The 12,041-nt window shown below is 45.7% G+C and overlaps 1 protein-coding gene across 2 annotated transcripts in view; it reads left to right on the top strand.

Annotated features, from left to right (window-relative positions):
* The window catches only part of STXBP5L (syntaxin binding protein 5L), a 189,129-nt gene that overhangs the window by 175,972 nt on the left and 1,116 nt on the right, over positions 1-12,041 (top strand). For both annotated transcript variants that reach the window (XM_080613872.1, XM_080613873.1), the window contains 5 exons: positions 5,216-5,461; positions 6,401-6,755; positions 7,679-7,844; positions 10,180-10,291; positions 10,895-11,115. In XM_080613872.1, coding sequence (XP_080469998.1) covers positions 5,216-5,461; positions 6,401-6,755; positions 7,679-7,844; positions 10,180-10,291; positions 10,895-11,115 — 1,100 coding nt within the window. The remainder of the gene's footprint in view (positions 1-5,215; positions 5,462-6,400; positions 6,756-7,678; positions 7,845-10,179; positions 10,292-10,894; positions 11,116-12,041) is intronic.

Genomic DNA, 12,041 nt, shown 5'->3' on the forward strand with positions numbered 1-12,041 from the left:
AGGAAAATTCCAGATTATTACTGTGCTCCTTGTGCTTTATGACAACTTCTGCTGCTTTTTAGCAAATTGCTTTATGTGGAATGCAGCTTTACAGTGGTGCTTTTAAAATGTGTTCAAAGATGGTTTTAGCCAAGTGAACATGCAGTGTTCTTAACTGTGTGAAAGCCCTGCAGCGTTACTTCCTTCCCCTTTCTCCTCTGTGTTGCTGAAGCATTGCCATCAGTAATCTGGGTCAGTCTCTGTGTCTCTCTGATGTTAATGTCTGCAAATTCATGTTTGAAGTATAATTCCTTTACTGTATGTCCACACTGGCATTCAGAGCTTTGCATGCTTTCCTGACTATATCATTCTAAACATGACAGATTTCTCTTAAAATTCTCAGATGATGATCCTTGAAGTGGTAAATGTTTTAATAGCTCCATTGGCTTCTCTTAGCTCTAATATATGGGCTTAAACCTTTTAGAAATCTCAGAGTGAGGAGAGCAACCATTTAACTTGGTTTCCAGAAAGTATCAGTTTGCATATTAAAAAAGGTCAATTTTTGTCTGTGTTTTATAAGCAAATCAATTACTTGGTATGTTAAAACTGGGAAAGTACCCATAAATAGCATCCAGGTCAACTGCAAAACCCTTCAGTAATGAATTTGAACATTTGCTGTGAAAATATTGATCTTGGTCACTGGCGGGTTTTTAGAGGTTTTTTCATTCCTCATAACAACTGATGCTTTTCCTTTCATAAGGCCTAACTTCCAAAAGAAAATCAGTTTATGCTTCTGTGTTAGAGCTAACTCCACTATTTTAGAATAGTCACAATGAAAATTTCTTGGAAAAGATGATAGATGAGGATGTGTTCCCTTTACAAAGCCTTTGCTGCAGCTGAGAATAGAGAAGGCAGAACATCCTCCTGAAGACGCATCCATGTTTTTCATTAATATCCTCCTTCCTTTATTTCTTTTTTTTAATTCTATGGAAAGTAATGAAATTCCAGGTTTATTTCCACTAAACAAAAGGAAGTTTAATAAAAAAAAAATATATCTCTGCATCTTGAAACATATGGAATCATTTACTCACAGAATCCCAGGCTGGTTTGAGTTGGAAGTGACCTTAAAGCTAATCCAGTTCCAACCCCGTGCCACAGACAGGGATACCTTCCACTAGAGCTGGTTGCTCCAAGTCCCTCTGGGGCTCCAAGCCCTCTCTGGGCACCCTGTGCCAGCGCCTCAGCACCCTCACAGGGAAGAACTTCTTTTAAATTCTCAGAAAAGCCCCAACCCCCTGAACTAAATCTCCTGGACACCAGGGCGCTGCATCAGGACAGCTCGGTCATGCAAGGAGAGAACTAGGGCAATAACTGCTCAGGGCTGCTTTCGTTTAAATGTCATGATGACGGTTGGCTCAATTGTTCTTGTCCTTTTGCAATGCATGCATTTTGTGGCAGTAGGTCACATTTCCAGACGGGCAATGCTTCAGCAATTACATCGAATCAGTAAATTCTCACACGACGAGCGTCACTATACTGCTCACACATGGATGAACAAAGGTAAGACCCAAAAACACTGACTTCGTTTTTATCCTAGCATGTGAGTTGAAGTGTCCTGTGTATTTCTGTCAGTGAGGTCACTAACAGAGGGTTTGCAGTTGCTTTTAAATCAGAAGCCTTCTATTTGTGTGCTGCTGCTCATGGCTGGAGTTTAACAATCAGTCTGGTGTTACCAAGGAAGTTGGATCCTGAGTTTCCATCTGCATCTCACTAACCCAAACCATGCATAGGACAGGGCTGAATGAAAACACCTTGAAGAAAGCAAGACTACTAGTGGTGATAGTGGTGGTGTGTGCTTTTGACTCACGGAGTGCAGCTTTCTAAAATGCACTGGCTGCAGATGATAATGCTGTTGTTCAGAGCTGCTCATAGTCTTAACAGCGTGAATAGCAGCATCTCCCAAATGAGACTCAGGTGTTAGCTCCCAGGGGATGCTGGACTAGTCTGATGGTGCTGTCAGCCCCTCTGCTGCTAGCTGCAGAAGCAGCCTAGAGACCTATTTGGAAATCCAGGTCTGCAAGTGTAAGAGGAGGAAAAAGGACATGGTCATCTGAGAGAGATGGCTGGGAGGGAGCAGAGGGTTCCTGGGAGTTGGATATGTGCCTCTCCGAGAAAAGAGATCCTGGACTCCCTCAAAGCGGGAAGCAGTTCAGAGGCAGGGGCACATTTATGAGAAAGTGTCATTTAGCAGGATGTTCTGCAGAGGAGGAGAAGAGGGAAAGAACTGAGGAGCAGAAAAGTGGCTGCTTTTCACATACATCATCCTATCCCCTTACTGAAGCAGGGACTCCAAATAAACTTTGTCTGACCTATGTTGCAGGGAGTACCTAGACATGGTCTTGGTTCAGACTCCTGTAGAAAGATGCTGTAGCTGACATTGTTGCTACACTCAGCATGCAGTGAGAGAAAAGGAAAATGTAAGAGAAAACCTGGAATATGGCAGTTGAGTTAAGGATTGCTACAGATTGGCAGTGTTCATTCAGGTCAACCTTTAAACAATGGGGCATCATTTTAATCATGCTAGGGAAGGATGTGGCAAGTTCTAAAATTTCCCAAAGAAAGTGGTTTTCAATTTCTCCGGGACACAATTGGGTGGTTTCTAAATAGAGAATGTGGAGGAGAATCTCTTTGAGAAAGGAGTCCCAAGGTAGATTTTATCCTGAAAGAGGAAGAGATTTCTGCCTTGCTTTAGAGCTAGCCAATAAAGCCACACAGTGATTGCAGCCTTTCATGGGGTTTGGGTCGCTGCTCACGTATGTTTAATGACATCAAAATTTGACATTTATCATGCTGGTGTTCAGAATTCCAGTTTGAGTAGTGCATTTAATGCAAAATGGCACAGTGCGTTCCCAGAAGTGTCCCGAAGATTCTGCCTGTTAGAGGCAGTTCTGCAAAGATGTATTGGTTAACTGAGCACAGGAGTGAGGAACATTTCTTGTTAATTTAGGGAGGGAGAAAGCTTGATGACACATGCAAATGGCACATCATATATTTTAAGTTCCGTGTATGTCGCCCACACTAACTGCATTTGTCCTTTCAACATCTTTCTCAGTTTGAGCACCACCATAGTTGAATTCTGTGTGACTGTGATGTTAATAACACCTGTTAAAGGGAAAATGAATTACATAATAACATTTTCTTTAAATTAGATACCCTTTGGGGGGAAAAAATATATATATAAATACATATATACATGTGGATCTGTGATCTCTGCCTTGAAATTACTGTCTTCCCCTTCTTTACCTGGCAGCTGTCTCTGTGCTTAGGAAGGAGCTGGGCCAACCAGTCCACTGCAGGGGACAAAGCGCTAGGGGTTATGGGAGACACTTAACTCTCAAAGTATTCAAAGCTGTGTTTGCACATGAATAAACAATCCCAGTTTTATGCAGATATATGTAGCAGTACTGAGCCACAACTAGAGAGCTTCAACAGTGCCTACATGAAGGTGAAACGGGGTGAGGGCAGCGTTTGGAAGGTCAAGTACACGTAAGTTTCTCTTCCATGAGAGTGCCAGGGGTGTCTATTCCTGTGGAGCTCCTGTTTGACAAGTTACAGGTGCCCTCAAAGAACAGAAGCTGGTCCAAGTGTGAAAGAGCAGCAGGAGAATCTGCCCCCCCATCCCTGAGTGCCACCTTTTAAGGTAGCAAATGTGGGAGCGCTTGGTGCAGTTCCAGCAGTGCTTTGCCATGGTTGTCTCCAGCCTTTCCCAGGTAGTTGCTGTGAAGAGGATAATTTCAAAGCAGTTTACACTGAGTCATCGGGGTCCAGGAATGTAGTGCTGCAGTGCATGACGTGAGGAAAAGATTCACCAGCGAAACTGCTGCTTCTGGGGAGAGCTGGAACCATATACACAATATAAGGCTTAGCCCAGTGTTAAGTTGGAGTACGTGAGAAAGTCCTTTTCTAATTCTATTCTTCAGCCATGGCAGGAAGTGTTCCTCATTTTAGACATTTCTACTGGCTCTGAAGAGACAGCTCACTCTCTCTCTTCTGAGCTGTAACAAGGATCATTTCATACCAGACACAGACCTACTTTATAATAATAGGTTCAGAAGTGAGCCTTTTATCTGAAGTCCAATAGCTTCAACTATTTCTCTATCTCCAGAGCCTCCTGGTCCTCTATAGTTATTGTTGCAGAAGAGCATGTGAGGTTTCCAGTGATCTAGCCATATGTTTGACTGCAGGCTAGTTGACAGCACAGATTGTTTTGCAAAGACTGTGCTAGCAGCCAGCCCTACTGTCTTCATCCCTCTGGCTCCTCTACCCTTCAGTAACCTTTTAGCCTCAGTGTGCTTTATAGCCTTCAGTGCGTGGCCATCAACAGTTCCTGCTAATGCCAGGAGCTCCCTTGCACAGCTTTGTGCTTCCTTCCTGGCACTAGGCAAAGCAGAGCAGAGGTCCATAGCCCTACAGCAGCTAGTCCCTGTCTGTTGCTATTCCTCTCTGAGAAGCTCGGAGAGAATCTCCAAACCTATGTATTTGCAGTGAGGACAATACAACTCTGCCTCCAGCTGGCTCCTGCTGTTGCCTGCTGAAGCTTAGGCAGAAAGATGAAGCAGTCAGCCCAGGCTCACCATGCTGTTGTTGCCAGCGGCACAGAGCAGGTTTCTCTCTTTGCTCCCTGGGAACACAGAGTTGATTTCTACCCCACGATGTTTTGGATGCTGGGATCAGTTTAGCAGTCTTTTCCCCAGGGAGCAGTTATTAACAGCTTGACAATAAATGATGGCAACGAACACAGTGCTAGAACGTCCTAGCAATGGAAACAAGGGCAGAGCAAAGGACACATGCTCTGAAGTTGGTAATGGTGTCCCCCTTCGTGTCCTACAGCAATGAGATACATGGATTAATTTAAAATGCGTCGGTAACATATGGGTCTAAAATTATTCCATGCTCTTTAGAACAAGTCCTTTGAGCTAAGGCTGTTGTAAATTCTAATTAGTCTACGCTAATCTGCATAATAAGCAGCTATTTCTAATGCAGATCTAACTGATGAGGTCTGACAGCATTTTTCACACTTACTTATACACTGGCAGCAAGCTGGTATCAGAATGTTTGCTCAGGTTACAGAAACTCTCTATTTTCTGTACTCTACAGGGAGTTTGTATTTGCTGCAGGCTTGTGCCTCTTCGAGGATTGCCAATTTATGCCTGTTTGCTTGTATTTATTTATGCAGAAAATAGAGAAAACTCCTTCAGCCGTTCCCGAAGCTCCAGCGTGTCCAGTATCGACAGGGACTCCAAGGAGGCAATTACTGCTTTGTACTTCATGGAGTCCTTTGCCCGAAAGAATGACTCCGCTGTCTCCTCATGTCTCTGGGTTGGAACGGGCCTTGGTATGGTCTTAATCCTGTCCCTTAATCTGCCTGCTAGTGATGATCTGCGGCAGTCAGAGCCGGTCATGGTGTCACCAAGCGGTAAGGGTGCAACTCTTTTCATGTCTATTACCTGCCTTGGTACAAGAGGGGAATAACTGCATGATTTTGTATGGCCTTTGGGGCAGGAATTTCTCAATACATGTATGAAGCAATGGTTACTCACTACACTAAAGGCACACAGGTAAATAAAGGTGCCGTGGGAGACCTGCAGCTTCATGAACTGAGATGCTTCAGTTGTGTTGGTTCTGAAGAGCACTGTGTGTCATGGGCAAAGTTACACGTTTCTTGTGAGGACTGGGAAATTAGCAAAGTTCCTTCATATTGTGAAATTATGGTCCTGCGTAACAGCTCTGATCCTATAGCAATCCTATTTGGAATGCTGGGAAGTGTTTCACTGTCTATGTGTCAGAAAGCTGCAGAGAGGCAGAAGGGAGTTCAGGAAAGGAAACAAAAATGTTGGCAGGTTGAGGTACCTGGAGAGATCCTTGGCTGAGTGAGTGACAGATGGTGTAGCAGAGAGAAGAGAGGGCTGGGAGAGGTCAGGTCCAAGGAAAGGCAGTATGCGCTTAGTACCTTTAAAGTAAATTGACAGAAGTTAGGGATGTGCAGGAATAGAGGGTTTCCTACCCACTAGGTTCTTTAGAAGAGCAATGCTGAATATCACCAGACGAAGAGCAGCAATTTTACTGCTAGTTAACAAATATCCTATGAGTGTAATGTAAAGACAACTGCCTATCTATGGTATTCAATAGCATGTATTATATAGATTATTTAGTATCTCTTGCCTAAGACTTTTCAGTATTGGCAGCCTGTTTGTTCACCTTGTTGTGTGGTCAGGAAGAGCAGAGCACGCAAGACTTGTCACCTTAGCTAGATGAATGTGTTTGCTCTGTGCTTACAAGAGCTGAACATCAGCTGTGCCGCACGCGTTCACAGTGCTGACAACCAGCATCAGTGAGAGCAAATTATGTTTTGCAGGCACAGTTCTGACACTGAAAGGAGCTGTGCTGACCTTCGCGTGCTTGGACTGCATGGGGACATTGACACATCCACCGTATGAAGTATGGAGGGACCCACACAGTGCTGATGATGGTGAAAAGACAAGGAGAAGGAAGCTTGTCATGCACTCCCCTTCCTCCTCCCAGGACATGGGTGATCATCAATTTGCGGTCATTTGTTCAGAAAAACAAGCCAAAGTCTTCTCATTGCCTTCCCAAACATGTCTTTATGTCCACAACATCACCGAAACGTCCTTTTTATTGCGAGCAGATGTGGTCACCCTCTGTAACAGCGTCTGTCTGGCGTGCTTTTGTGCCAATGGGCACATCATGACACTGAGGTACTTATCTAACTAATCTTGGGGCAAAACTAAGCAAAGAGGTGGCACAGTGCCGTCACATTCCACTTGTGTTTGCTCCAGAGTGCCTGATGCTTTGCATTAAATCCCTGATGGGTGCATTTAATGCCCTGCCTTGCCACTGCCATACGTGTTCCTTGGCCTGTCTCCACACAAGGAGTTAAGGCAGTCGCATAGCAAAGCAGACTGTTCTTTCGTAGTCATTCCCCCGCACCCATAATGACTGATGGCTGATGGGTTTTAACTATCATAAAAGAAAACCCCTATAATTTTGCTCAGTTATGGTAGGTCAGGTATGGAGGAGGATAGAAAAACTCGGGCACAAAGGATCCTGTTCATCCAATGCGAAGCAGCAAGACCCACTCTTGCCATTTCAGAAGATTTTGTGCTTAGAGCACCTGGTTTCCCTTCCTTGTCACCTCCACCAGTGAGCTGGCTGCGCAGTAGCTCTCTAGCTGTGCCCTCACCTTCTGCACTCCCTTTTCCCAGCCAGGCCATTTACATTTTGGAAGTGGTTTGCCAAAATGGCAAGCCAGGGGAAGCTGGAGGACAGCGAAGGCGATGGGGGAGCAGGGCCCGGAAGCAGGGCCCTTGTCCATGTGATAACTGGGGGCAGACCTTACCCTGCAAACTGCCCAGCCCCATGGCACAAGTCATACACATCCCAGACCCGGACAGCATCAGCAAATAAGGGTTATTGAGGCAGCTGAAACTTCTTCAGCCAAGGAAGCGAAGTACGATGGGAAGGCAGCGTGCTGATGGCAGAGCTTTCAGCTTAGAGCTGCGTTTTAACTATTCCAGTTATGGAAAGCATGAACTTAAATGTTGGTTTAAAATGCAGCCCCAAAGCAGGTGTACCAGGAGTGGCAACCGGTGAACTAACGTGCGTATCTGCTTCCCTGCAGCTTGCCCAGCCTTCGCCCACTGCTGGACGTCAACTACTTGCCAGTAACAGACATGAGGATAGCACGGACCTTTTGTTTCACTAACGAAGGGCAAGCTTTGTATCTCAGCTCTCCCACAGAGATCCAGCGCCTGACTTACAGCCAGGAGATGTGTGACAATCTGCAGGTAAGGCTCAAACCCTTGCGTGGTGCCTTGGTGCTCGTGTGGGAGGGCTGGTGGCCTGACGCATCAGGTGTAAGTTGCCTCATGTTCCCTGTTGGATTTCGGTGTTTGAAGTGCAGGCTGTGCTGCAGGAGCAGGACAGACATGCAGGAGCAGCACAGGCGCTGTTCCTCTCCACTTGCCCTGGCTGAATGATGCCAAAGCAGCTCTGTTGCTGTTTAGACTTTTTCATGGCACTGTCACCTTGCTCCTGTGCCTGAGCCTACACCGTGCCCACGTTTAGCTGCAGTCTCTGCTGGCTCCATACAGAGGCAGATTTGTGCCCATGAGGGACTCTTCACAGCCCAGTTGTCTTAAGTCCTACCGTATGAAAGACCAACTGTTAGAAATGACTGAAGGGAAAGAAGGGGAAGCTACACATGGATAGCAGCTACAACAGTTGGTACCAGCACGTGTCCAGCCACAGAAACTGCCTCAATAACAATATGAATTCCTTCCTGTGTTTTTAATCATTTTTGATTTTAACTCTTAAAAATACCTGAATACCTGAATACCTGAATACCTGCAGCTTGCAGGAGGTCGGTGGGAGCAGGAGACAAGCCAGTGTGGTTAGCAGCAAAAACTATGCTCTGTTTTAATCTGGTTTTTAATTATTTACCATTGTTTTTACTCCAATAATTGGTACTCCCCTTCCTCCACATGAGGAAAGCATCTCCCATTGTAGATTAAAATACAGAGGCTATAGAAAAGATCTAATTAAAAGAATTAATGTGAGCAAAAGGTCTTTACAATGTGAGAATGTTGGATTTGGGGTTTTTTTACAATGAAAATGCAAATTAAAATTTCATTTACTGAAGAGGAGGAACTGTGAGAGGTTACAGGGAGAAATGCAGTAATAAAAGGGGAAAAAAGGGGGGGGTAAGCTCTAGGTTATATAATTAGCAATGAACTAGGATAGAAATATAGAAGAAATGGTCCTGCCAGCACTCATTATGCCCCACGGAATAACATGTGCTGAGCTGCTCAGCTCCCATCACAGCACTGCCTGTCTCAAGTCTGAAAAAGCCCTGTGAATAGCGAGCATTGCACATGAGCTGTTGAGCGTTGGAGAAGAGGCTGTTTTGCACAGAACCAACTGTAAAACTATCAGAAGGTTTGATCAAGGTACCTTAGAATATGGACCTACAGTGAGAGGCTCTTACAAGCTACATCATTTTGCGTATTAACCTTAATAGCATCATTCAACAAACAACCAAAGGGAAGCTCAGCCCTTGCTTCTCTGTGCTGCCAGACTGTGGCTGCTGATGCCTTGGCTTTATGTGAAGAGGACAGTAGAAGGCTTGCCCAGTCCTTGTGCTTGTACCCAGAGCAGATGACCTGGTGCCACCTCCTGCCTGGGAAAACAGAGCCAGGCTCACGAGTGCCTCTGCTTGGGCTCTAAGGGCTGCAGGGATTTTTCTCCCAGAGCAGGTGCCTGTGCACAGGAGTGGAAGCACTGCTGCCCTCAAGCACTCACCCTCCCAGGAGCAGAGTGCTCTGTGCTGTACGACAGCGTGCTGGGGCTTGGGTGAGCAAACAGAGCTGAGCAACAGGGCAGCGAGTGTTCCCGGTGCATGCAGCCGCGCCGATTCCAGACACGGGTGGGACTGCCTGCTTTCTAACCCAGTTTGATTCTGGAGAGCTTCCTTTTCCCAGTACTGCTGCAAATCAATCTGAGCATCAGAGTTAGTTGGGCCGGCGGCTCCAAGGTCAACCACCATGACAGTGCCTTCAGCTTATTTAGCATTACTGATGGCACTGCCACCACGCACACCACCAGAGGAGCACATGGGGAGGTTGTATGGCAGGTGGTGGGATTTTGCTTTAAAAAGCCCACAGAAACCAACCAAACAAGAAACCAGCAAACTCTGTGAGCTGCTCGGAAGCGCTGACCTCAAGTAAGCTATAAAAGGAAAACAGGGAGTGACTGCCCTGCTTGTTTATTCAATTACAGTGTCGCCTCTGCTGTTTCTTAGCAAAATGTGATCTTATCACTGGTATTTACACTCTGTAGTGCGTATGGATTGTTTTTCCTCTGTGGTAATGAACATAAGGCTGGGCAGTGACAAACCAAGTCCTTCTGAAAGCATGAGCGAATCTGGTTAGTCTATTAGTCTGGTTAGTCTGCCTGTCACAAAGCACAAATGCTAAGTACTCAATAGTGTTTGCACAACAGAACCTTTTAAAACGAGCTGATTAGATGCAATGCATGTGGACTCATTAATACAAATAAAGAAAACACCCAGAACTGCTTCCATCGCACTAATTTTTCACATGGACTTTTGTCTGACTTTGCTAGGACATGCTTGGGGATTTGTTTACTCCTGTGGAAACACCAGAAGCCCAAAACAGAGGCTTTCTCAAAGGGCTCTTTGGAGGAAGTGGACAAGCTTTTGACAGAGAGGAGCTTTGTAAGTAATTTATTGGGGTTGGCTTGGTTTCCTTTCAGAAATTAATTCATGGGATCCCCTGCCCTTGTCATAGAGGAATCATAAACTGATTTGGGTTGGAAGGGACCTTAAAACTCATCCAGTTCCAACCCCTTGCCATGGGCAGGGACACTTTCCACTAGACCTAGTTGCTCCAAGCCCCATCCAGCCTAGCCTTGAACACTGCCAGGGATGGGGCATCTCACATGGTGAGAACCCTGTGCCAAGGCCTCACCACCCTTCCATTGTTTCCATGTCTCAGCATCCATCCATTGTTAACCTCTGAATGGAGTGGTACACAAGGTTCAGATCGTGGATGAAAAAGTAAAGATGACACCATGAGCAAGGGGGAGGGTCTTCAGCTGCCTCTTACCATTCCTTCACCTTGGCAGCATCTCTCAAGCGATTGAGGACAGGGTGCAGCATGACTGTGGTGTAGCTGTGCACAGAGCAACGTCTTCCACATGTGCCATCTGTGCATCGAATGGCATCACTGCTGTGAGGCTGCAGCCCGAGGATGAGAAGCACTGACAGAGCCATGGCCAGGGACTCATTCCTCTCTCTTTGTCCGTTTCTCTTTTGCAGTTGGCGAGGCCACAGCAGGAAAAGCCTCTCGCAGTCTTGCCCAGCATATCCCTGGGTCGGGTGGGATTGAAGGTGTGAGAGGTGCTGCAGGAGGCGTCATTGGGGACTTGACTCGTGCGCGCATTGCCCTTGATGAGAGAGGACAGAAGCTGGGAGAGCTGGACGAAAGGACTGCGAGTATGATGGCCAGCGCCGAGGCGTTTTCCAAGCATGCACATGAGGTAGGAGCCCTGGCACCACACGCCCAGAGCTAGGAACTGCCACCCTGCAACCAAGCTTTTGCTTCCCTTTGGGAAAGTCAGATATGGTTCTCCCAGTTCACCCAGTCGAGTTGGTTTAGGTGTACTCATGTTAACTGGCACACAATCTTTCCTGCTCCGAAACAATGAGAACGCCCAAAATAAACTTCCGTTGCACAGCTCTTCCTTTCATTTTTCTTAAATGAGCATCCATTGCTAGCCTCTGAATTTAGAACATGGCACCTCTCATCTCTCGCCTTTCTCATTCTGCTGGGGTGTTTTTTTAAGCCTCTCAGTGCAGCACATCTATGCAGTAGGGCAGAAAACAGGTAGGTGGATGTGTATACAGGAACCTTTACAGATCCGACTGGGAAGAGGAGGAGAACATTTCTTGTACAACCCTGTGGTACAGTTCTATAGAATAGGGCTTGCCTGGAACAGACACTTCTGTGCTTAGAGCTGGAAATGGAAAGTTCTTCCATCCCACGCTGTTAAGGCTGGGAATCAACTACAGTGATTTTCCTTGAAGATAAATCATTAAAGATTGCTTCTCAAAACGCATGGATTTTATTTAACATCCATCACATCTCTGGACAAGACCTTCACATTTTTTTTGGGTTTTTAAGTCTGATGACAAAAAAACCCCAAAACAAAACCAACCACTAAAAAATCCCAAACTCCCCCAAACTAACAGAAAAAATCTGCCCTGGAATGCAAAAAGTTTCTATATTCAGGGCGTATCTATTGTGCTCCATAGGCAAGCTTTTTTCTATAAGGAATAAAAAGAAAGTTCCTGGTTATTCCCATAGCTCTGTACTTTTTGCAGTAGAAAATGAATCAGAGCTCCTCAAGAAAACTCTCCCAATGCCCAGCAAGAGCAGGGCACTTCTTAAAATTATTGGTTTTAA

The sequence above is a fragment of the Psittacula echo genome (assembly GCF_963264785.1).
Source record: "Psittacula echo genome assembly, chromosome: 3".
Taxonomy (NCBI): domain Eukaryota; kingdom Metazoa; phylum Chordata; class Aves; order Psittaciformes; family Psittacidae; genus Psittacula; species Psittacula echo.